This window comes from Ostrinia nubilalis, chromosome 15 (genome assembly GCF_963855985.1).
Source record: "Ostrinia nubilalis chromosome 15, ilOstNubi1.1, whole genome shotgun sequence".
NCBI classification, from domain to species: Eukaryota; Metazoa; Arthropoda; class Insecta; order Lepidoptera; family Crambidae; genus Ostrinia; species Ostrinia nubilalis.
In genome coordinates this window covers 14891121-14918656 of record NC_087102.1, presented here as the reverse complement: position 1 = coordinate 14918656, position 27536 = coordinate 14891121, and the positions used below count along the sequence as shown (strand labels likewise).

The 27536-nt window shown below is 39.1% G+C and overlaps 2 protein-coding genes across 2 annotated transcripts in view; both read right to left on the bottom strand.

Moving 5' to 3' along the window:
• The window catches only part of LOC135078572 (pericentrin-like), a 50439-nt gene that overhangs the window by 13617 nt on the left and 9286 nt on the right, over positions 1-27536 (bottom strand). The window contains exons 8-14 of the mRNA XM_063973102.1: positions 21078-21182; positions 6072-6178; positions 5060-5197; positions 4846-5002; positions 4625-4740; positions 4411-4567; positions 4190-4305 (exon numbers count right to left, since the gene is read on the bottom strand). Of these exons, the coding sequence (XP_063829172.1) occupies positions 4190-4305; positions 4411-4567; positions 4625-4740; positions 4846-5002; positions 5060-5197; positions 6072-6178; positions 21078-21182 (896 nt within the window). The remainder of the gene's footprint in view (positions 1-4189; positions 4306-4410; positions 4568-4624; positions 4741-4845; positions 5003-5059; positions 5198-6071; positions 6179-21077; positions 21183-27536) is intronic.
• Positions 1-27536, bottom strand: part of LOC135078570 (A-kinase anchor protein 9-like) — a 96156-nt gene that overhangs the window by 59413 nt on the left and 9207 nt on the right. The window contains exons 8-12 of the mRNA XM_063973101.1: positions 21078-21182; positions 6072-6178; positions 5060-5197; positions 4701-4857; positions 4480-4595 (exon numbers count right to left, since the gene is read on the bottom strand). Coding sequence (XP_063829171.1) covers positions 4480-4595; positions 4701-4857; positions 5060-5197; positions 6072-6178; positions 21078-21182 — 623 coding nt within the window. The remainder of the gene's footprint in view (positions 1-4479; positions 4596-4700; positions 4858-5059; positions 5198-6071; positions 6179-21077; positions 21183-27536) is intronic.

The window sequence follows — 27536 nt, the reverse complement described above, 5'->3', positions numbered from 1 at the left end:
CTTATAAAACAAATCGTTTGATGCCCAAAGGACTATGAAAACCTATAACTATCTAGCCAACCACACCACGGAGAGTCACACTTACAGGTGGCACCAATATATGAGTGTATGTCATTTTATTCCATTTTCTCCTCAACATTAAACTTCCGACAGTTTAAAGCGACAGTCCAGTCACAAAAACTGACAACACCAGTAAACTTTAAGCCTAGGATGAGTCACAGTCCCAGGTGGCTGCAAGTACATGAGTCTATTACTTTCTTCAATTTTCTAGTCATCATTAATCTTCGATAGTCGAAAGCGACAAAAACTGACAACACAAAATAGACTACAAACCTGTAACTACCTAGGATGAGTCACACACCCAGGTGGCTGCAAGTATATTAGGCCTGTCACTTCATATGCCTTTACTCCCCACATTAATCTTGGGCGATTGTTGGCGACAAATGGGACCGGCGGAGTGAATAATACCTGACGACAAGCTGTCTCTCAGACGCACAACATTTCAAGATAAGTTCGTGTTTTCTGAGAAAACAAGCTCAGTCCAGACTTCTTTTGTTGGCTCGATTTTTGTCGAGGTTTTGATGACTTCACAACGTCAACAGGGTGGAAACGATAAGTGATCTCACTCGATTATTTCTAAACTATACAAGATATCGAAAAACTGATTACTGATCCTGAAAGTGCTTCACGAGCTCTTTCAAACGATATTAGTAATAGGTTACGGAATTAACTGGATCTATCCGAAAATTCAATGTTTTCAGCCTCCATACTAAATGTATGCAACAATGCCAGCCACATAATATTAGAAGTGTTAATTTTTTTATTTTAAATAATAAATACTTAAAATTAACTCGTAAATTGCATTCTTCTTTAAAATTATTCATGAAAAACATTGGTTTTAGGCTTTACTTGCTATATTATTGCTATATTATCAAGATATGAGTGCCATGACTGTGATAGTACTAAATGTATGGAAGCTGGAAACATTGAAATTTCGGATAGATTCAGTTTATTTTATAACTCAATATTGGTACCGTTGGATAGAACTCGTGAAGCACTTTCAGGATCAGTAACCAGTTTTTGGATATATTGTATAGTTTTTAATATACTGTGGTTTGACTAAATGTATGGAGACTGGAAACATTGAATTTTCAGATAGATTCAGTTTATTTTGTAACCTATTATTGGTACCGTTAAATAGAGCTCGTGAAGCACTTTCAGGATCAGTTACCAGTTTTTGGATATCTTGTATAGTTTAGAAATAATCGGGTGAGATCACTTATCGTTTCCACCCTGTATATTATGTTTTGCCTTGGTAATTTTACGCAAAATTTTAAGCAATGCGTGAGGTAAGTACATATTTATAGACAATCTGAAAGTGTCTTCAAGATAGTTATTAGATACAGGAAATTAAGGGTTAGTTTTCAAATTATGTACTAGGAAGGTGCGTATTTTACAAAGAACACAATAGAACGCTGAAACAAAGCGGTCCCGTGCCAGTGCCTATGCAAATGAACAGTTCACTCACACGAGGCCATTGCAGTGGCGCAGGCGCCTGATTAATGTGCATCATAATGGAGTGGATGAAAGCGGTCTAAAGGACTTGCTCTTAAAATAACACAAAGCGACTTGGACACTTTGAAGTTCAGTTTCTTTTTGAAATAAACTACTTGACTAATAACAATAGGATAATAATCGCAAAATATCCGCACATAAAAGCTCATCAAGTGTGAAAAACGAAGTGATATAATATAAATAGAATCCACAGTTATCAAAACAGCTACCAAATAAATTAGATAACACATTCGTGAGGTTTACACAAATCCGACTTTAGAGTCGCTAAACACGCGCTAGTTGTACGATCGACGTTATACGATTTGGTTTATTTATCTGTCCCTCGTCGATCGGACTAGAATAGTGTAAATAGCTATTTATGTTTATACAACGTGTCCCAAAATTCAAGGATAAGCCGGCGCCGCAGGATGGACATAGTCATGACTACTTTAGGAAAAATAAGGAAAAAAATCTATCTCAATTATTTTTTAAGTTACACAGTAAATTACAAAATTCTTCGAAAATTGACACCCCTTATGATATTTTACATTACCACGACCACCATTTTTCAAATATTTCTGTTTTTTTGTTTGTATCGGCAACTTAAGTAGTGCTGCTGTCCACCTCAACTCTCAAAACCCCCAGAATCCTTGCAGTTTTTACACAAAAGTTAATCAAAATATGTTATTTCCTTAAAATTTTGAACGATTTTTACTTTCACTCCACTTTGACTCATCGTTTTGTAAAAAAAAAGTATGAACACTACTGCGGCAAGTTTTTTATAAAGTTGACGAAACTATCCAAGATTCCAAAATGGTATAATACTCTAAGAAACCTAGTCGCAAAAAAGATATGCGTACCATTTTTACAAGCACTTCGCTTGTTAGTTAGTATGGGTTTAAATCTTGCAACTGAATTTAAAACCAGTTCTCCTCAACCGATTGAGCTGAAATTTGGTATACTTATGTAAGTACGATGAAAATGCAATATTATGGTACCATTGAGCTGAATGGAGACTGGAGGTGGCCATAGGAACTTCTAAACGAAACGGCGGAATTGCATCTAGTTTGGGTTCGTTGGACTTGTCTTTTCGAGCACTTTAGTGCTAGATGATGTCCAGGGTCCTGATGATGAAGTCAGTTATAATTTTCAAACGAAGTCAAGCTTGTTTTTAAAAAGTTTTTTTTTTATTACAACATTATTTTAAACTTTTTAGTTGTTTCTCAATCTCATGGCCCAAGTGCTCGGGAAGACAAACCCAACGAACCCAAACTCGATAAGCTTCCGACGTTTCGTTTAGGAGTTCCTATGGCCAGCATCTGCCACCTTTTGACTTCATCATCAGGACCCTGGACATAATCTAGCACTAAAGAGCTCGAAAAGACAAGTCCAACGAACCCAAACTAGATGCAATTCCGCCGTTTCATTAGGAGTTCCTATGGCCACCTCCAGACTCCATCCAGCTCAATGGTACCATAATATTGCATTGTCATCGTACTTACACAAGTATACCAAATTTCAGCTCAATTGGTTAAGGAGAACTGGTTTTAAATTCAGTTGCAAGATTTATCCCATACTAACTAACAAGCGTAGTTCTTGTAAAAATGGTAGGCATATCTTTTTTGCGACTAGGTTTCTTAGAGTATTATACCATTTTGGAATCTTGGATAGTTGCGTCAACTTTATAAAAAACTTGCCGCAGTAGTGTACATACTTTTTTTTTACAAAACGATGAGTCAAAGTGGAGTGAAAGTAAAAATCGTTGAAAATTTTAAGGAAATAACATATTTTGACTAACTTTTGTGTAAAAACTGCAAGGATTCTGGGGGTTTTAAGAGTTAGGGTGAACAGCAGCACTACTTAAGTTAGCGATATTAACAGAAAAACAGGAATATTTGAAAAATTTTTAAGTTGCCTCAAGACACTGAGAGGTAAATAAGTAGTTAATATTATTCATGATAATTCATGCTAAATCATGTATTTCCTCCGCCATTTTCCGCAGTTGGGCACCTCACGTCACATCATTTTACCGAAGTCAGCCCTATAGCTTCGGCGCAGTGCCGATCACTGACGTTTGTCAACAAAATGGTGCTTGACTCTTGAGACAGGCTAAATTACACCATATTGTTAATGACATTGAGCATACATTTTTTTAAATACCTTCGCGAAGTAAAACTTCTGTACGTAGTACTTATTATTATTCTGTGCCTTAACGTTTACCGGCTTACTGCTCAAACGAGTAAGCTCGCGAGCTGCCTCGCAACGTCGATACACGTCTTTAGGGTTGTATAGCCCGGGAAGCATACGGTTATGTTCCCGTTGTACGCCACTAGCTGGCCCACACGCGGTCCAATCTCACCCCGCGCCCTCAGTCCATCTCTGGACCACAGCATAAAAATACCTACGTACAGAAAGTTTTCTTCGCGAAGAACTTTTCTGCCCCAGCGCGAACGAATGCTTAGGGCAAAATGCCGATAGTGATGTCCCGCGTCCCCGACTCATATTATGGCTAACGAGAGCACTGCCCTGGAGTTCTTCCTTCCCTTCTTCTAACCCCACATAACCCACTAGCTTCCCCCGCGGCAGGTGGGTATACAAATCAATGTTTTTTCCTGACAAAAAACACAACACTCACTCGTCCGCGTCGGGCAGCACTCGAGCCAGCAGATGCGACAGCACGGTCCGGTTGAGTTCGTCCTCGGCCGACGCACAGTACGCCACCAGCTGCCCACCACGCGCTTCAGTCCGTCCCTAGAGACACATGACGTCACAACACTCACTCGTCCGCGTCGGGCAGCACTCGAGCCAGCAGATGCGACAGCACGGTCCGGTTGAGCTCGTCCTCGGCCGACGCACAGTCTCCACCAGCTGTCCCACCACGCGCTTCAGTCCGTCCCTAGAGACACATGACGTCACAACACTCACTCGTCCGCGTCGGGCAGCACTCGAGCCAGCAGATGCGACAGCACGGTCCGGTTGAGCTCGTCCTCGGCCGACGCACAGTCTCCACCAGCTGTCCCACCACGCGCTTCAGTCCGTCCCTAGAGACACATGACGTCACAACACTCACTCGTCCGCGTCGGGCAGCACTCGAGCCAGCAGATGCGACAGCACGGTCCGGTTGAGCTCGTCCTCGGCCGACGCACAGTCTCCACCAGCTGGCCCACCACGCGCTTCAGTCCGTCCCTAGAGACACATGACGTCACAACACTCACTCGTCCGCGTCGGGCAGCACTCGAGCCAGCAGATGCGACAGCACGGTCCGGTTGAGCTCGTCCTCGGCCGACGCACAGTCTCCACCAGCTGTCCCACCACGCGCTTCAGTCCGTCCCTAGAGACACATGACGTCACAACACTCACTCGTCCGCGTCGGGCAGCACTCGAGCCAGCAGATGCGACAGCACGGTCCGGTTGAGCTCGTCCTCGGCCGACGCACAGTCTCCACCAGCTGGCCCACCACGCGCTTCAGTCCGTCCCTAGAGACACATGACGTCACAACACTCACTCGTCCGCGTCGGGCAGCACTCGAGCCAGCAGATGCGACAGCACGGTCCGGTTGAGCTCGTCCTCGGCCGACGCACAGTACGCCACCAGCTGGCCCACCACGCGGTGCAGGCTCACCGCTACGCGCTTCAGTCCGTCCCTGGAAACACAATATAATATTCATAAAATATTCCAGAAGTAAATATCGGCCGCGTATCCACTAGAGCAACCGGAAAACGCAGCGTGGGACCGATGACATCGTAAAGGTAGCAGGGAAGCGCTGGACGCAGGCCGCTACCAATCGATCAATATGGAAAGCATTGGGGGAGGCCTATGTTCAGCAGTGGACGTCCAATGGTTGAAATGATGATGATGATTATGATGATCCACTAGAGTCTAGAGGCAGCTTCGGGCCGAGCGGCTGCCTCGTCTCGAGCGACAAAATATAGCTCGGCTCGCGGCTAAGTATTTGCCTCAGGACGCAGCGGTTTTGAGGCATTGAGGCAGCGTCTTCACTTGCTTTGACGAGGCAGCCGCTAGGTCTGATGCTGCCCCTAGTGAATACGCGGCCGATGATGCACGCAAACATTTGGTAAACGTGTGGGATGCACTGCACACCTCGATTAACCGATGACCACAAGAAGATAGGTGGCAGCAGCTGCATTAAAATTGGTTGAAAGCAGAATACTTTCGAAAATGAACTAAAGCCAAGACTCCAAGCTATCTATCCTTATCGCTTGCGCGTAATTATATTGCTGTCGCGACTGTGCGACGGGCGCCCGCAGTGAGTGTGCAAGCGCGACAGCAACATAATTACGCGCGAGCGATAAGGATAGGTAGCTTGGAGCCTTGGCTTGGTCATTGGACAAAATCTACGTGCTCACAGACCGGGCTTTAGTTCAAAATTCTACGTGCTCGCAGACCAGAATATAGTTGAAAAACGTGTTACAAGCTTGAATGATATTAATCTAATTGTGAGAAGAAGGATGTGTGCTCAACTATTACAACAGACATGATATAACAAGTATTGTTACCTCTCCCTAGTGACCTCCTCCAGATGCCTGTTCTGGTCGAAGCTGACGTTGCGGCGCTGCTTCCATTTGTCCTCGCCGCCCGACAACTCGTCGCGTAAGCTCGACAACTGCAACAAGTCAAACGGAACACTTAGCGCATGTTGCTCACTGCGCCTTACGCGTTTTCGACGGACTTGACGTTTACGACGCATTATCGGTACAACAACCGTGACCGTGTGAGTACGAGCAAAGATCGTAAACCACACCACTGACAGATTGAATTGCCCGGACCGCTGACCGTTGCCCTGACCAACAATGCTGCTCATACATGATGCGGGCTGCGTTCACTTTGAGTTGATCGTTACTCAAAAACGCATCTATTGAGGGAAAAAATTAACGAAATGGTTGTTTGTGCCCCATCTAGTAATTTCGCGATTTGTGCATTTTAATCTCAAATCCCATTAAATCCCTCAAATGACATTAAATCTTTAGAGAAATACATTTATACTACTTTAGCACTTATCTTGTATGCTAACGCATAAGATGATTTAAAGAAACGGAAAACACAACATACTACAAATTAAAAGAGGGCCCGAGGTAAGTTTATTCATTAATATATTCCGTGTCATATCTTGCCTTCTTCTAGAAAAGTTATCGATGCCATCATGAAGATAAGTATTAATTCAAGGATAACACTGGATACAAGCAAACAATAACTATTAATAGTAGTTAGTAATCACATGAACATACCATAAACCTCCTCAATATCACCATTGTAGAATGGATCGTCACATTTTAAACACCAATGTTTTACAGTCCACTCACTATTTCATTACGTTTATCTATCACACAACCACACAGATAGGCACATATTGTTAAATTGTCCTGAGTATAAACTTAAAAGCAAAATGTGCACCAATAAGTAACGCTAGATAATCCTTCAATGAAAGTAAACACTAATGTTTACGAGACTCTCAGCGCAGATAAAACATCTTTTCAAGTAAATATACATAACCATTAAATACAAATAGATACCTTTAGAGAAAGAAGTAAGTTCTTGAGTTTTTATCTCTTTACCTTTTACAATTTACGAATCACAAACACGAAGCTTAAAAGACAATCAATCACAACGTAAAATTATTTATACACCATTTAATGAATAACTAACTGTAATGAAACGTCTAAATTACGTACTAACTCGGATAGGAAGCACTAATTACATCGTAAATCCGTATGTAAAACAAGACTACCCGCTTTATGCAGGAACAAAACAAAGGCAGCTGTTCACTGCCTGCGCTTAGAAAAAACGTGAGTGCACGTGGTGACCGGCACATGTAAGCAGTGAGAACTAGTTCTAATCGTGCGACTTATTGTGTGGCTTTAGGACACATTTTAGCTTAGTTTTCGTAAAGGAGATGAGCGTGAGAGTTGATTTGCTGATGAGTGATGTTACAGGGCGTTAACATAACTGAAGTTGATGAAGTAGACAAGATCACAGCGCATATTATTATGCTCAAGATGCCCTGGAGACATGACGCACAGATTAGTTTATGAATATTGAATACTCATCGAAAGCGAATTTGTATTACAATTTTTCTAAATAGATACTTTTTTGGAGCTAAATACGAAAAGTCTGAGATCATTAACTTATAACGACAGCAAATATTTATTATTTAATTTCTCTCTTTTTTATGATTGATATGTGAATTGGCTAAGTAATTGATTAACCAAGCCTACCGTACACTGAATTCATTATATCATAAGTAAAAAATGAAATGTAACGAATTAAACAGTTCTGTATTGAACCTATGGCAGTGGAAAAGCAATATGGTAGTCATTGGTCTTTCCAAGGAATAGTAACTCACGCGGTTTTATATTTTTTTACTCTGACTCACTCTATAACCTTTCAGGTCATAAGGGAACTATACCTTAGCTTTGTGCTTATGATCCAATGGGTTCCCAAAAAGGTTAAAAATATAATATTTAGGTCATTTCCAAGCATTTCCATTCAACAATATTTACTCTAATGATTCAGCTTTCTAAAATAATTTCAAACATCGACCTTGTTACGTATTTGTAAATAGAACATCTCTAATACATTAAGATGATTTTTAAAGCGCACTAGTCATATTTTCGGATATAAATATAGTTATTTTATCGTACTTTATTTGTATGACCCACTTCGACAACTGGCCCCTTCCCCTCACTCATTTCCATAACTTCACACAATATGACGTTTTAACTTGGGTTCTTTTATCTTCTGATACCAAACATATGGGGGACACCGACTGATATTTGAATACGGAAAACATATTTCGTGAGTTTATCAAATTATCATACTATTTATTAAAGGGATGTCATAATTTTAAATATTATTATCAATAACCCGATAAGAGCTTAAACGCACTAAACTTTCAAGTGCACAGGTCAAATTGAATGGGATATTCAAAAGCTAAGGTTAACAAACGTGATTTATTGGTCACATTATTATTTATTTAATAGCGCATATAATGCAGCTTTTGTATTCTATCGGAGGGGGACTCCCATCATTGCATGGGAATGGTCTGATGGGCATTGATTGAATTATAATAACAGTTTATTTCTAAAGTTTGTAAACATTGGAAAGTTGTTATTTTAGTTTCGAGTGTATGGTTTGAAACTTTAAAATAACAAACGATAATAAGTGGCCAGGAGAATTCCAAAGGAATAACAATAGATTTATAAATAGCCTTTGTGGTTTGGTTTCTCTTCAGGATACGTAAGCAACGAAATCAATTTCCCTAACATAACGCATTACATCATTATTTTACTAAACACAAAGGAATCCATAGCGACAAACATTTATAATTATTTAAAAACACTAATAATAGCAGTGAACACATTACTCATCGATCACAAATTTTTAATCACCGAATGCACAAATTAATAACGGTCAAGTTTAATTGGTCCGCCAATCCCGTGCGGTTCGCGTGCGATTTGTCGCGTGACGTTCGCGATCGTGACGTCAGCGCCGCGTGCGCAACTCTCGGCGTCTCCCGCCGCACTGGCGGGAACACGGGATGGTATGGGACGCTTTTTGTTTACAACGCTAGTTCTGTTTGGGATGCGTTGAAAGTTGTGGCTAGTTTGGGTTACTGAACTCTCGATTGCCGAAAATGTATACGTTTACGATTGGTTTATTAGATAATTGGTATTTACATTATGTAATAGACAATTCAGAAGCAGTATCATGCCCCTTCTTGAACTTTAAATGAAGTGATGAGCAATGAAATAGAAAAGCTTTTAAGTATATCAAAGAAAAGGATGAGGATATGATTTGCACAATCATAAGGAAACTAGTAAAGCATAACAATTTTTTTAACCACAACTGATGGAAAGTGATGATCAGGCCGAGGGTAAGCAAGCTTTAGGTACTTGGAATCCTCAAGAAGAGGACCTTGCTATCTTACCTGCAACTGTTGGAACACAACAATGCTGTTAACATTGTTCTGCGTGAGCAAATACTATATCTTAGTTTTATTTCAGAATATCTAGTTGCATTCGGATCACAGTATTCACGCGTTGAAAAAATAACCACGAAAATTCTGAAAAGGGACAGTTCAGCGAAGCATAACATGGAATCAAAGCTATAATTATTGACGCGGATACACGTCTCCTTCGGCTATTTCAGTAGGGCTGTCGGATATAGCTAGCCCACATATTTACGGCTTTACTTCTATTTCTGTGAGCATAAACAACGTTAAGGATAATAAGTGGCAATTGACGGAAGTAAGACATCCTTTTAAAGTGAGACAAGGCCAATTAATTGGTGAACGGGAGTTAAAACAATAAAAATTAACTGAAGAAGAACTTTTGGATAAGAAAAATCCCCCCTCTCTGAACCCTTCGCCCCGTAAGTTTTAATCCTTATACATTACAGGTTCATTCGCAAGGTATTTTAGGCAAAGGGCGAAATAATACGGAGCGAACGTGTGCAAGACTAGAAAAAGGTAGGTAGGTCATGATGATACTTTGTATAGTAGTTATCCATTTTATACATTTTCCTTTGGAATGATTGTGTTGCATCCAACTTTGAAGTGATACTCAGCAGCCCTGCACATTTTCAGTGCAAACCACGAACATTCTTTATCCTGCTGCGGTGAATCGACGCCATAGGCCGTGGGGTGTCTAAATATAAACCTGACATCCTGTCTAATAAAATCACCGCAACTTCGCGGCTTAGAACCAGAGGATACAGATTTGAGAGCAAATGGGGAGCAGTGGGTCAGAGGCTTACAGATTCGTAAGTTGATTACGTTAATTTAAAATTAGTATTATGCGATACTTTCAAATGTATTGTAAATACTATTTGAACGGTATACTCTCGTAATACAAAAATATGTCATGCGCTATCGGTCGATTCCGGTGCAATTAAATAGAACATACAAGTGCTGCGATTACAATGAAAATATCAAAGTCCGACTTGCTTGTGCATTCCAAAAAAACATCTGTGTCTATCTTAGCCCATTTAATATTCACTTTGGAGAAAAAGGATCGTTTGTCTACAAGTTTTTACATCGGATAACGGACTTTTTTAAATCTTTGAAGCAATCACAGGCAAATGCAATTCCAGAATAAAATCCCTAGTTTATTAGAATAATCGGAAACCCAGCTGTCGGCGTATCAAGTCACAAAGGCGGTGTACACATAAGGTACCTTGATCACTTCTCATTAAAAGGGCATAATACTGATTACCATCCCTCACGCCCTATATCAAACTAAGTAGTCGTACACAGTGGAGCCTTTGCGCAGCTGCTGCAATCAGACTTATGGAGTAATAAGTAAGTTAATACGTCTAACTGTTGAGTGCACTCAACTCTATACTAATTCAGTACATTGAAACTGTGTACTGACTACCACAGATGAAGGTAAACACTGTGGCATCTTATACAGTTGTGATAAGGGCGAATTTGGAATGAAAATGTATAGTCTGATGTGCTGTCGACTGTAAATCTCTATTACGAAAGCAAATACATTTTAGAAGTCTTGGACGATTTTTTTACTGACTAATAAATAAATATCCTTGGACCTTTTACACTGCGCCTTTAGTCCCAAACTAAGCAAAGCTTGTACTATGGGTAGGTACTAGCCAACGGATATAGACATACTTAAATACTTTTTTTTGTAAATACATACATATTATACATAGTTTACTAAATAAACCATATCCAAATTATGTCGACTCATGTGCTAACCGGGGCAATAAAGGAATAATAATGTATGCCCAAAACCTAAAAATGCGGAAGCGCCCGTCATTTTTGGGTGCAACAAGGAAGCGCACGTAAACCGTAAAAAACGGTCAGCAAAAAACATTTCAAAGTTGCTGTGACTTTTTTTTCTATTTTTTTTTTATTGAATTTAATTCTTTATAACATTTTGATACATGTCATGTCTTCACAAATGCAGTCGATGGCATCAAATACATATCACCAACAAAAGAACTAGTCATTGATGCCGGCGACTGCATTTGTCAATACTAAGTTGTCTTGTTTCTATCTTTTTTTTACAGTAAATTTTTACGCGGTCAGGTTTTTTTACACCACAAAATACAAACCAAACACCTAACAACTTTTTTTGTTTATTAGTTTACTATGCAGACCGTACTTCGCATGCGCACGCGTCGCAAACCGTAACGTCAAAGGCGGGAATGCGCGATAGAAGTAAACATCGTAAAGCGTTATTATAATAACAAACGTTACGTGTGCCGCAGCCGGGTCTGTGGGTATAATTTATGAATATGTTTAAAGGGAGATGGCGCCAACTAAACTAAAGCAAATTAAGGATTGGACATTTTGCTAATGTAGTCAGATTAAGTCCTAAAATCGTATCGGATCAGACCTTCAAGAAAGCGAAAAGTATTGCACAAACCATACCTATTTTACGACTACAAAACATGTGAAATATAACTAAAAATACCTAGTAAAAAGTATTTTGATATAGGTCCTACGCTAAGATAAACGCGCAATCAATACATCCACAACAGTGTACCAAAAGTCCAGTTTTCATTTCAGAAATGTTACTCAAGACGCTAGAACACTTATCTGCCCTAACCCACATTTTAGCTTCTACATTCAATTTTACATTTCATAATTTCTACCGCAGCACTCCCGCGGCATTAAGGCAGATCCCACATGTTACTTGACATGACCCACGCCACCAAATGCATCCACCAGAGTCCAGCGATAAGATAACGTTCAAACGCGCCGGAATGTGTTTGGTGTTTCTTTCTATTACGTGATCACGACCTAATAATTGATTCGTAAATAATTTCGAGTGGACTGAATCAAGCGGTGTTGCGAAAGTGCAAATGTATGCTACGATTTATATATGTTACAGGAAATGTATGAATTCTAGGAATTGTATACTATTCCTAGGAAATGTATACAATTCCGAAGCTATTTAGGAAATGTATAAAATATTGCTTCAGAGATTTTTTAATACGCACATATCCTAGGAAATGTATACTTTTCGTAGGAATTTTATAGAATTCCAATATTGTATTAGGAAATGTATAAAACTAAGCGGCACAAGCGCGGTCGCGTGATCGGGTTCCCCTCGGTACGCCTAAAATTTCATTTAGCCAAATCACATTGGCCGATAGGTACTTTTAACTCACAATTATTATTGTTTAGCCTGACAGTTGTTTTCGCACTATTATACTTTGGTCGAAAAAAATATTTGCCTAAAATTTATTGGCATACCTTTCTTTCGGCATCACGCATATTACGCTAAAGTATTGGAAATCCCTAATTTTAACATCTCTTTTATTAAACTATTATTGGCATGGTGAGGATGTACTGAAACAGGTGGATAAGTTCCGATATCTGGGGAGTACTATAACATCCAAATGTGATCTTGATGCCGAGATCAGCAGCAGGATCAGTGCTGCAGCTGCAGCATTTGGGAAGCTGCGTTCCAAGGTTTTCTGCTCGCATGACCTAAAGCTGGCTACAAAAATTTCAATATACATGGCGGTTGTGCTGCCAAACCTACTGTACTCCTCCGAGGCGTGGTGCGTGTATCGCCACCATATACGCACACTGGATCGTTTCCACCTCAAATGCCTTCGCACCATCATGAAGATCAGATGGTCTGATCGAGTGCGCAATACCGAGGTGCTACGACGAGCCCATGTGGGTGGCATTGAGGCCTATATAATGCGTCGCCAACTTCGATGGTGTGGTCACGTATCACGTATGACGGAGGATGGAGTGGCGAAGCGCATCTTCTACTCTGAACTTGAGGAGGGTAAGCGGAAACATGGCGGTCAACTCCTCAGGTACAAAGATGTACAGAAGCGGCACATGAAAAGATGCAACATTGAGCCCTCTCAGTGGGAAGGTTTGGCAGCACAGCGTCCAGAATGGCGGGAGATTGTGAAAAGGCAAGTCCACGAGTTCGAGGTGCAGCGTACGACTGAACTCGACGCGAAGCGCGATGACTTGAAGGCCCGTCCATCTGCCGCCTTTCACTATAACTATGTTGGCGGCGTGCTCAGATGCCCTCAATGCGCGAGGGATTTTACCGCGAAAATAGGCTACGTAAGCCATCTTCGGGCACACCAGCGCCGCCAAGACAGCTAGGAGTCGGAGTGGTCGCCATGGCCGAAATCGGTCGGATGGATCATCATCATCATCATTGGCATGAAGGTTTTAGTATTCCTGTAGCTGGATAACAAAGTCTCGGTTAGGTTAGGTTAGACTTGCGACCTTACACATACACAGCTGCCGCGGCGTGGCGTGAAAAAGTGGCGTAATAAAAATAATTTTGTGTAAAAAAAAGTCATTTTAATTACATTTCCGATTGCTGTTTAGGAAATGTGTAATTTTCCTAGGAAATGTGTCTAATATAATTTACATCACACATTTCCGGGTGATTTTAGGACTTATACACAATTCCTAGGAATTGTATACAATGACGGATTTCATACATTTCCTGTAACATATATACTCAACATCAAATAAACCGCACCTTCCGCGACGCGAACTTTAACGATTTTCTTCTGACACAATCATGGTGCCCCAACAACATTGGTGTTATTTGAAAGCCCAATAAATATCCTTAAAGAAAAACACATTTAATTTCTTAATAAATGATTAACATATACCATAAATGTGACTTGAAAAAATACCTCACTTTGGGCCCACCTATGGGATCTATTAGACCAATTTTTATGGTTATAAAACCAAATAATGATTTCACGTGTCCTCTTTAACAGATGGATAGCGATTAATCCCAACTTAACAGTTTTATAGCCATAAAAGTTGGCTCTAGCGTAACTACCTATTTTTTGAAGAAGTGACTCTGGATCCTTCTAAAGACACATTTTTGGGGTAAAAACCTTTCCTTTAATGAAATGAAGGTTAGAACTAGGCTTTTAAATGGTGCCAATATTGGTGGGAAGTGGGGATACATACGTTTGAAAATGCTTGTCGCGGGAGGTGCGATTTATTTGATGTCGAGTGTAGTTACTATTCCTTTTAGCAATAAAAGGTACACGCACGTACGTTTGATGTTGTGACGTTTAGTAGGCATTTGTAGTTTAAAATGACGTTTAGTATGGAAATGTCATAAGCTAGTGTTCAACGCGTGTGTAACAAGGGTGTTATTTTAGCTATTCTCATTTCAAGATTATTTATCACCTGTCATTTTGCGTTCTTTGCTCGAGCCCGCACTGTCAGATCGCATCAATACAAGATTGACAATGTTGTTCATACATAATGCGGGCTGCGTTCACTTAGACCTGACCGCAGACAGTAGAACGCAAACAAAATAAAGCATTGACTAACGAGTTTCTAACCTTGCCATCAAATTAGTGTATCTAGGATGTTTCATAATTAAGCGCAAAAATAAACCATTTGGGGTCACGCGACAACGACCGTAACAAATCTCAATTTGAGTTATTTGATAACAAGCGCTAAATTAATGCTGCAAATAGTCACAAATTAAATTAAATAAATCTATTTTGGGAGCTTTCTCACCAAACAATACACCGATTACTTCCCGAAAATGAAATATGGAAGGTAAACTGAAGTAATTAATAAGATTGTAATGTATGAAAAATATGGGAAAAAAACACTTTTTTATCGATTAATTATTATCTATACTAATATTATAAAGCTGAAGAGTTTGTTTGTTTGTTTACTTGAACGCGCTAATCTCAGGAACTACTGGGCCAATTTCAAAATATTCTTTCGGTGTTAGAAAGCCCATTTATCGAGGAAGGCTATAGGCTATATACCATCACGCTACGAGTAGGTAATAGACGCAGAGCAACAATGAAAAATGTTGCAAAAACGGGTTTTCACGCGTACGAAGTCGCGGGCACAGCTAGTAATTATCTAATTTGACAGCTTGCTGAAAAGGATCTGAAGAATTTAACTGTCACAAAAAACCTCTAAAAATCAACTGCAACCTGCTGAGCTAAGGCTTATATTAGCTCATTCAATTATTCATACTTTACTTATCTGTAAATATGTATTAATAAGCGTAAGGTAGCAGGGAAGCGCTGGACGCAGGCCGCTACCAATCGATCAACGTGGAAAGCATTGGGGGAGGCCTATGTTCATCAGTGGACGTCCTATGGCTGAAATGATGATGAATTAATAAGCGGCGCACAAGCAATAAAGCAAGCGCCATTTCAGCTGCGCCGGCGCACTTCCTCGACGCGTCGCGGCGTCGGCGATTCATTAGCACCGCCGGTCATTAGTTATTACATCCCCTGTCGTCCGTCTGTTTACACGCGTAATAAATCGCATGAGTCGGACAGGTGATAATAGATTTCATTTAGGTAAAAAAGGCAATTGGAATGATTGGACCACCTAACGACTTGTCCCACAGTCATTTAATACCCAAAAATAGGTACTAAGGCAGTAACCTAATACTTACAACAAGCTGTATTTTAAGCTTTTCTCATAGAAGTAAAAACTGCAATTCGAAATTCGGCATTTCATTCAAACAAATTCATTGAATATAAGGTTGACACTATGTAAATTAGAATAAGTAGGCCTATATTGTTCTCTTTTCAGCAAAAACGATGCTATTTATCCATCCTTTCTACTGTATTCTCTAACTACCTGCTATAGACCAGTGGACTTGTATCTTTTACCTAGACAAGCTCCTGCAAATCTGCAGGTATTTCCTGCGGCATAATTCAGGTCTCACTAGCCACAGGCTGTTATGGCAAATGTTTCGTATAATGCCTGCACTTTATGCGTTACGGCCTGTTCGCAGCGCAAGTATGCATTCCAGGGATGCTTGTACATTTTACTGCCTCTGCCATATCTACTAATGTTATTTAGTAAATATGTTCGTACGGACGCACATTGAGCTATGTACTTATGGCATCATGTATGTACTCGTAACTGTTCCTCTTCATAATCAGGTCGCGAATACAATCCTCTCTAATTTACCAAATGGAGGATTTGGTCTAAACGCCCCAAGTTGGCCAAATGGTTAGAGGTCTATAGGGCTACTCAGAAACGCTGTTTACATACTTTCGGGTCTATCCGTCACCGTCACTCATGCTGCTGTGAGGGGGATGGCAAGATTCGAAACTTCGGATAACGTTTTTCGGAGTAACCCTGCTCATGTTGACTTGACATGTTTTTTCCTTCGCCTCTTACGACATCCAAGGGATGTGTGGGGGTGGTCTAATTCTACCCATACTCTTCTGTCTTCTTATAATAATGTAGGTAAACGAAGTGCACCGGCCACGTGACATATGGTACACAGACAATGCGCATAGTAAATAAATGTTACGCGTATTATTAGACGCGGTTCAGTCACCCGCGCTCTCAATCGCGGGTGGACAAACTTGCTCTAATGCATAAATATGCTCGTATACTAAATACGTATTTACAGCATCAAGGTTCTCCCACGAATATACGAAAGAAGCGAAAATTTTCCACAATCTCTGGGTTTAAAAGTTGTTTTGTCTTTCTTAGACTTGTTTACTTTCTTGATGCATAATTAGAAACATATTAAAAATTATACAAGATAAATATTAACTTTAACTATGCATTTCCGACACATTTCTATTCTTACAGCTTTTCGTCGCTGTTGTTCGATACACATATTTTCACCTACTACATCAATAAAAAGTCGCGATCATCAAGAAAGCTTCCTTCTAGGAAAATTCGTCATGGTGCTCATCAACATTTATCCAGTTTAGATTAGCTAAAGGTTCGGCCAAACCAACGCGATCAGCTGGCGTGCAGCGATGGCGATCAGTGCATTTAAGTCTGGTCGCCATCGCTGCACGCTGGCTGATCGCGTTGGTTTGGCCGAACCTTAAATAGTTACAATGATGCTTTTTCTTCGTCGCTCTTAGGTACCTATACGTGTTAATTGTTGTCGGTTTAGTCAAACGTCAGTAGTCAGGCCAGCCGACGTGATTGACTAACTGCCTCCTTGGACAGGATCTAAAAACTCTTGACGCCACCATCGGCGTTCCAAATAGCGCAGTAAGGCGCAGAACACAATCAGTGGGTGATAAGATACAATACGCACAGGGGGTTCAATTTCTCAATTTGTGTCAGTCTTAGAGGTTACTTTAACGTTCATTTTCGTCACTGAAAAAACATCTCAAGCTGTTAAAAACACTGGATTTAGGAAAAAGTCTATAAAACTACGAAAAAACAAATTATTATAGCCACTGTTCGCATTTCAACAAGTATTTGGTTCATACGTTTTGAGAGATTTAATCGTGTCTTAATCTAACTGTAAACTAACGATGACTATTTGACAACACAATCTAACTAATTCCCAGCTATTACATTGTCAGAAGGGCGCGCTACTATCAGTACTAGGTTATTAATTAGGATTTTTGCCACGTTGAACAGCACTGAAATGTTTCATAATAATATAATTATGACATTTACAGGAGGGCACTACCATCAATACTGAGTTATTAGTTCCGGTTTCTGCCACTAGACGTTTCAGAATCGTTTGACTATACCACCAAAGACATGCGTAGGCGCCTAATGGTGTGATCTAACCCTAGTAAAAAGCAATCAAAAGGGCGCGAGTATTCACGGTCTCGGGTAGCGCCACTCATGCGCAGGGAATCCGAGGGTGCCCGTATTTATAGACGCACCATCGATTTCAGTCTCGTTTGTACAACTCTATTGTTTCTGTATATACTAATTGGAGTTACAGTGAAATTTTGCACTTTAGTTGCTCTATTCATTATTCTTATTCTGTAGCGAAATCTCCTTGAGTAAAATAGCTTCTGAAGCAGTTAATTTTTACAAGAGACAAATATAAGGCTGCGTTGTACCATCTTACTATAACTTTATCAAACGTCAAAAGCCTGTCAAAAGCTCCATCCAAAAACACCGGTTATGGTTATAGTTACTTTTAATGTAAGGTGGTGCAACGCAACCATTTTTGTTGCCAGCAACATTATTTTGCATGAATTATTATGTTAGGATTTCAGAAATACCGAGTAACGTTTAAAATTACTGGGTTAAACTGTTTCGTGAATGAGTTTAATATCAATTTGCCAGTTTAATCAGAAACTCTGCTAATTAATTCCCACATATGTTTCCGTACAACACGTTTCAAATCCGAGCGTGCATATAAACTTCTCGTCAAGTGTGTTTGCGCGCGAGCACGTTCGCAACTTGGTGTCGACTAATATTAAGCATTAGTACGAATCAAACGGGTGCAACTGAAGACAACTTTGATAAACATTATTGTGTGTGGTGCGGTGTTATTTTGAGATAAGTACGACGACTTTTGTACATGGGCATCAAATTGCAGATAATAGAAGGTATACACAGGACGCAGAAAGGACGAAGGACAACGAAAAATTATCGTTTCATATACTTCTTACTTCCTAGTCCCTACTCGTACAGAGTTTTTACTGTAACTTATTATTTGACTTGTAGACTAGGATACCAAAGGCACCTACAGTTTTCGTACTTTGCGACATACTTTATGCATTTTCAAAATTGAGATTGAAGTAGGCAGTTGTGATGATTATAAGTTATTATCACAGCCAGCAAAACAGTTGAGTAGCATCTTCATATCATACTGACACCATCTGCCCACTTTTTTTTAAAATCATTAATTTTAAAAATGCAATTAGCAGATGCAAATGGATGCAAGTGTGCCAGGGGAGGTATCCGGGTTACAGTTTATAGCCGCGGTGACAACGCGACACTTCTAATTTCGTCTTCGCGAGTGTACTTTGCCACGGGTTGATATGCGTACAACAAATATTGAGGCAGAATATGGATTTTGAATATATGGTCAGCAATATTTTGAGTATTGAGTTCATGTCAGTTTAAAATATTTGTGATAGTATAAACGTGACGATACGTAAAGATGGATGGATTTGCTACTCGCAGCAGAAGCTAGTTGCCAATAAATTATTGTTAAAATGTACTGTGAATTTAACATCAATATAATATATGGAAACAATTTAGGAATAAGCGACACATACAGAAGTTAGATAAATAAAAACAAAGCCATGTATGTCATAAATAAGTAAATAAGATTCAATCAACAGTCGCACAACACGCACAGCATAACTTTCAAAAGTTTCAATAACATCAGTTACAAAGTATTTTTTTTATTTTGATGCCTTGCTTTTTCACAACATCGGTTATTTTTATCGTTATAAACGATATCACTAAGCAACATTAATCAGGGGAGGAGTTTATGTCCGTGTGACATGATTATACACAGCAGTGTTGACAACACGCTGCCATTTCTAATTTCGTTGATGCAAGAAGATGTATTAGATGCGTGGAGAAGATAAGTTTTAGTTCACTCTATGATTGGAATAGGTCTGTTTAGTAATGGATTGACATAATTATTAGAGCATAGTCAATTCAGGGTAGAGTAGAAGGCACCATGCGATGGACAGACAAGAACAAGATTGCTGTGCCCTGTACGAGTGCACTAAGTTGACCTCAAAATGGTATAAGGTAAACAATATTCCAATCACACTTCATGATGACCACGTCAAGAGTGTAGCGATAGCGATCTACGTGCTCAGGGACCGGACTATAGAAGTTAAATTCAGACAGTTAGACGTAAGATAGCCAGTTCTCCTGTGTTGAGGATTCCAGGTGAAGCTCGCTTCCAACACTTTCTATCAGGTGAGATACAGGTTGCAGTTGTGGGTATAAAAAAACATCCAAATAATACCTCATCACGACTACTTGACATATTATGTCAAGTGTGTAGCGATTGAGATTAAGATTCACCACGAAGACGCGCCCCACCAATGTTTGGTCTCGGTCGCGCGGGGTGCGGGGAGTTTGATCCGAGCAATCCGAGCGTGATTATTGTAGTGTGCGTGTGCACTCATGGATAATTTAGCGTGTACCGATAACACTCGAACATTAGCGGAAGAATGGTGGGGCGCGTCTTCGTGGATGAAACGATCTAACATAGAAATAGCGAAGTAAAAGCTGCGTGCTCACCTCTTCGCCTCCCTAACTATTAATCAGGCGAGGAGTGTATGTCCGTGTGACACGATTATACATAGCAGTGTTGACAACATGCTACCATTTCTAATTTCGTTGATGCAAGAAGATGTATTAGAATTGATTAGTGGAGAAGACAAGTTTTAATTAGTATATTTAGCTATTATTAGAATAGGTTTAACACCTAGTTTCAGTTGTTTTTAAATTGAGATTTTTAATATGAGCGTGTTAATTTAACTACTTACGTATGAATTTGAGTAAATTTTTGGTTTTCATTTTTTTTTTTCGAATTGAGAGTAAATCAACTTTGAGTATAGTTCTTACAACTCACAAAGGCGAGTGAGCTTACAACAACTATAATCTCATCACTTCAGGACAATTGAGAAACGAAAATCGGCTTAAATTCATCTTTAGGAATGAGCATTCTTATATTTAAAATGACAACGAGACAATGAACGACACGAAAATTCCCATTTTCCATCATTCGGGGGAAGCCTGTCGTGACCAGATAAAGGGTTAAGGTTAGGGTTATTAAGCGTGTGCTCACCTCTTTCTCCTGGTTTAGGCGCGCGTCGCCGTGGATCTTGTCGCGCAGCGCCACCAGCTCCAGCGGCCAGCTCGACACCTCCGCGTCCGGGTCCGACAGCAGCACCTGCGCCGCGAGGACCCGTTAAACATACGCTTTTATAACCACCATGACTAGTTACGAGTATTGCACGTAAAATGTTGTAACCTTTTTTTAACGTATCCCAGACCTGGCCATATACAAAGAGAAGAAGATTTTAAACTTTCGCGTTCCTGTCTTAATATTTTAGTTAAAAAGAAGAAGACTTTGACATAATAGTGTCATTCTCGATAACGCGCCAGGGGTAGTAAGCATTGTGGTTGAAACTTAAATAGGTGGCGTGACGTCATGGCACCGCATATGTTTGAGTTCGACGCGAAAATATGTAGGTAATTTAAATAATTAATTTCTCAGCTATTTCTTGATGGATTTCAAAAAAAACTTCACCGACTTTTTAGTTTTGGTCTATATTTTAATCCCATTCAGTGAAATATAATGTTTTCAATATCACGAAACTTCTCCATTCTAATCATGCGTGTACGTTATAATAAGGACGTCGCACATTTATCAACCCGGAAAGGGATAGCGATCGTGACCGTAATCGAGGCGGTCAGTATTATTTGTATGATACTCCATACTGCAACGCACACGTCTTATCCGCACCGTAACGTAAACGCCTCGCCTCGCGATTGACAGCGCGCGATAGGCGATGAGCCGATGACATTTCGTGAAAGGCGATACGGTTTGATCCCTTTGAGAGTTGATTAGTCTGCTATGAGCTTCAACTTGACTCTTAAGCACTTAAACGGCCAAGACAAGTCCTAATTTGTCATTTTTGGACACTCAGATAAAGGAATAAGATTAAATTATATTTCGGTCTTTATTCTCAGGTATGCTAAACTACCTACTACACCGCGAATCCGCGACCCTATCTTCAAATAAATAAACATTATTGCGAATTAGCCGATTCAAGCCTCCACCAGGGAATTGCTCTCTGCATGTTTAGTTCATGAAAAGTAATTACAAGAACATTTATTTTAAGTTCGTGGGTATATAAATTCATAGGCAATTGATAGGTACCTACTGGATTTAAATACACCATAACGGTTTGGTGCGAAAAATTAGCTAGGCAAAGAAATGACTAAACTAAATAAATAATAATATTTTGAATAACACCTAAATATAGGCTATGTATACAGATAGAAAACAATAGAGAATTATCAGGAAGATGTAAATCTACTTACAATTAAATCTCCCATCTCGATAAACGAAAGCACAGTATTAACCACTGCATCCAAAGTTCTAAGCTTTACTTGACATACTCACAATCACAACACAAACTTACGAGCAAGTATGTATAATGTCACCGACTAACTGAGGCAAGAAAACAAATGAAGTACGTGCTATCAAATGTGTCTGACCCCAGGACTCTTATCACACTGATTGATGCGTCCAATAACCAACAACAAGGCATTATTACTCATTAAGTAATTATTGTTTACTTTCTGCTAAATGTCTTCTAAAATTATAGCACTGATAAGAGCAAAGCTCATTTAAATCGCACCTAGTTAGGGGTAATTAAAAACAAACAATACTTTGGGAAATACCTATTGAATCCTAACATCGTTTTTAATAACAGTGTTTACATTGAATGCTAATTGACTTCGATACAAACGTGTTCAGCTCAATTAAAAATACCACTCCAATTATCATCTGCTTATCTGGTGAAATTTCTTTTATTACATTTATTCAGTAACTATAATGAAGTACGAAAGAATATAATCAAATAAATATAAATTTAGAGTCAAAGGCCAATGTTCAAGCTATAAATATAATCTCTCTTTACTTAATACATTGATACGTATATTTAAGTTGTGGAAAATTACCAAGTGATTATTCACCTGCAAAGACAATCGCGTACAAAACACAAATAAATGAAAAAGTGCCGGGAGACAGCGTGGGGCAAGAATGGGGTCAACAACGCGAAAAATGTACTCTATCGTCTGGCGCCGGGCCAGCGCGCTTTGACAATATTTCAAAATGCCTATGACCTACCCCAGACGTCGATGACTGTACCGCGCGTCTGAATTAGAATCGGCGTGTCGTTTTTGTTGCGCTAAGCCATTTTATTGGTTAACTTACATTGCGCGGGATAAACATGTATACGAGTAAATGTCACTGTGACTCTATGCTATTGTAATAAAAGCTACTTTTCTATGAGCATGTAAGCTGCATTGGCATGTGTGAAAACTTTCAAGGTTGGCACAACAAAGTTTTACAACACAAATAATATTCATAACTAAATTTAATTTATTGACGATTTATTTAGTGTTAGTTATTTACGAAAGTAATATTTTAGACATAAAATATTTTAGCTTACAAACAATGAACTTACACGTCGCTTAGAAAATGGTAGATGATGACGATCAGGCATCACTTTACATTGTCAAAAATATCAATAATCACACACAAAAAATTCACTTATTCACCGAAACTACAGTACGAATAACCTCAAAATCACATGTCACAGGTAACTACGATTATAGTCCGGGAGCGCGGAAGTATTGTTGTACGTACTACACAACCCCGCGGCAGTGACTAGCGAAACCTTGCTCTATTTCGGCGCACCATTGAGGTGGAAGTGCGGTGGTCTCGGTTATATTAATGGTGCAGTGAGACTCCTGGCTCCTGGCCAATGCTAGGGGTCTTCGGGAGCGCGTAAAAGCTCGTCATTTCATATCGAAGGACTTGAGTAGAGATAGAGACACAAACATTTAAGTTTCTAATGAACTAGATATCATGCATACATAATAACTCCACGATAGTCAGAAATCAGAATGATTGGTCTTATGAGCTTATGGACGACTGCCATAATTCATGCAACCGGAACTATGCTATGAGATGTAGAAATCGGGATCGACAAATAAGTTCGACCTTCTAACTCATCTTTTCTATTAGCAAAATAATGCATTTTAAGCCTGCAGTGTACTTAATCAATGCTAACAAACAACTAACAACCCTATGCAGTATGCTCCTTGTGAGAATCGAAACCTGGCTCTCTAAACACAGAATTTTATCTAATCGTAAGTTCGTAACTTGTTCTTGCAGCAGAACAATAACTATACAGTACATGCGAATACGAATATAAACGGAAAAATAGAACAACAATTTAAAACTGGCACGTTCTACTTTTTGTAGAGACCTCTTAAATCTTCTTGAGCCAAAAACAATATCTTTAAATCAGTAATAACGCAAAGTATGAAAAACGAAGAGATTGCGCTAACGCATAAAACATGCTTTATGGCGGATATTTGCTAAACGCGAGATTTATATTGCATACTCGCTGTATGAGTTTAGTGATCCATAAACAAATTTATGAGCATTTTAGTGGACTATATTTACTAGAGATGAAACGGATATCCGGTAACTATCCGGTAGGCCGGATATCCGGCCTAAATTTACTATCCGGCCGGATACCGGATAGTAACTCACTATCCGGCCGGATACCGGATATTAAAAAACTACGACAATTTCCTATTAATAAAATGAAATACATTAATCTTTGAGGTAAACATCAATAAAATGGATTATAATAATGACGGCTTTTATTTATTTTTTTTTATTTTATTTTATTTATTTGGTTTACCAATAATTGTTACACCAATGCTTACAAAAAATTAGATAACAATAACTTAGAACTAAGTGCACAATAATAGTACGGTAAACACTGCATGCATGAAAGATTGACACGGTACACTTTTAAAGGTGTATATAATAAATATATATATAATATTAAAAAAGTGAGGCTCATCAACATTAATTTAGATGATGAAGTTGGTATTTAAGCCTGTTCAAAGAGGTGCAAAAAATATCTATATCCCCATTAATATTGTTATTAAGCTTACAGAGCCTCGGGACTGGTGAGTTAAAGCCCAGTACCGTCTTACGGAAAGGAGGATATAGAAAATTGATGGGATTTCTGGGATACCTTGTGGGAACTCTGAATTTAAATTTGGATAGAAGATCTGGACAGTTAATATTACCATTTAGGACTTTAGACAAAAATAATACGTCATGAATGGTTCTTCTGCTCTCTAAAGTCTTTATTTTAAAGTAATCGAGTCGTGAAGCATATCCATCAACCCTTTTGGCAATGCCTGCAGAGTAAGCTAAATGGTAAAGAAAGCGTTTTTGTATTCGCTCTATTCTGAGGCTGTGTACAGCATAATGAGGGCGCCACACGACACAGCAGTATTCAATCAAACTACGTACCAGTGAATTAAATAGAGTAATCTTAGTTTCTGCTTTCCTAAATGATTTGGAATTTCGCATTATAAAGCCTAAACATTTTGACGCTTTCTTGATGACTGCATCGATGTGTGGGACAAATGTTAGCTTTCTATCAATCAGGACTCCTAGGTCCCTTACAATATCAACTACATTGAGGGGTGAACCGTTCATGGAGTAACTATGAACAAATGGTTTAATCTTCCGGGTAAAAGTAATTTGTGAGCATTTTTTAATGTTAAGTTCCATGCCGTTGTTTGCGCACCAACATAGCAGTTTGTCAATGTCGCTTTGGAGCAGTAAGGCATCTTCCAGTCTTTCCACCGTCCGTGTTAATTTAAGGTCATCTGCAAATAAGTATGGCGTAGAATGACTAAAGCATTCGGGCAGGTCATTGATGAAGATGTTAAATAGAACCGGTCCCAGATGTGACCCTTGAGGTACACCTGAGGTTATTTGAAAGATGTTAGACTTATAACCATTGACTACCACGTAAAAATGCCTGTTAGACAAGTAAGAATCCAACCATTTAAGAAAAGAACCTGTGAAACCGTAGGCGGATAGTTTCTGCTTTAATACGTAATGTGAAACCTTGTCAAATGCCTTACTAAAATCGGTATAAATCGTATCTACCTGTTTGTTGGAATCCACCGACTCTATAGTATTTTCGATAAATGTCACTAAATTGCTACATGTGGATCTAGCAGAAGTAAAGCCATGTTGACTATCAGACAAATATTTCTTGAAATAATTTTGTATCTTTGGTGTTGTTAAGGCTTCGAAAACTTTACCTAGTGTAGGGAGTATTGATATAGGCCTGTAGTTGGTCACAATGTCTTTAGATTCCGCCTTATGTATCGGAACAACCTTGGCAATTTTCCATTTGTCTGGAAAAATTCCAGAATTAAGTGATTGATTAAATATTAAAAATAAGGGAACCGCTAGTTCTTTAGCACTTCTAATCATAAAAATGGGAGGTAAATTATCTGATCCTGAACCCTTGGATATATCCAATTTTTTAAGAGATGTGATAATATCCTCAATGTCTATATTGAAGGTAGATAAAGAATCCGAACTATTAGCTAGCTTGTTTAGGTATGCAGAGGAGTTGACCTCTCCATGTGGTTTCGAAGATGGAGAATACACGGATTTAAAATATGACGCAAACATGTTACAAATGTCGTCACCGTCGCTAGTTGAATATATACCATTTTTCATAGTTTTCGGGTAAGTACTAGCCCCATTTCTCTTAGCCTTCATATATGACCAAAAGCACTTGGGTTGAGTTGTTATTCCTTCTTCTATACGGTTGATATATGAGTTATAACACTGTTTTGATAGCTTTTCACAACGTTTCCTGCATATCTGAAGAGCAATCTTATCCATAGGGTTTTTGTATGTGTTATATCTCTTCACGTACTTATCTCTCTCACGGATACACCTTTGTAAGTTTTTGCAAAACCAAGGCGGCTTTGAGCTATTAGTTTTGGTTGTGAAAGGAACAAACAATTCAATTAGCCTATTAATGTGTTCGTAAAATAAGTCTAACATTTGGTTAGGGTCTGTAATGTCTTTGAATAAATAGTGCCAATCGATTTTTCCCAATTCAATTTTAATTTTATCGTAATCAGCTTTGTTATAATTAAGTCTAGTTGTATTATTAGGTTTCAGAGTTTGATCGGAGTGGTAATTAAGGACAATGTCGAGGGGAGGATGGTGAGGGTCCACTTTACAAAGGCTATCTGTAGCTTTAGTTACATGACAACAAGGTTGATCAATAAATACCAAATCCAAAATCCTATCGCTAGCGTTACAGACAGTGTTACATTGCTTCAAATTATTTAAATGCGTGAAGTCTACAAAGTCTTGACATAGTATTTAAAGTCCAAAAAGTTACATAAAGCCATATTAAGGCCTTTAAAAAACCTAATTTCTTATTCTGGGCTATTCACTCTAATGACGAATACCTACATAAATAGTAAATATCTGTTAAGGGCCGATTTTTTAATCGTCGGACAACTTTGAACCGAACAATAAAATTGTCATTTTGACATGTTTCTTATACTAAAACTGTCAATGTGCCAAACTTATTCTTTAGTTAAAAGTTATCCGACGACTGAAAAATCAGCCCTAAGTCGAAATATAGCCAAATAA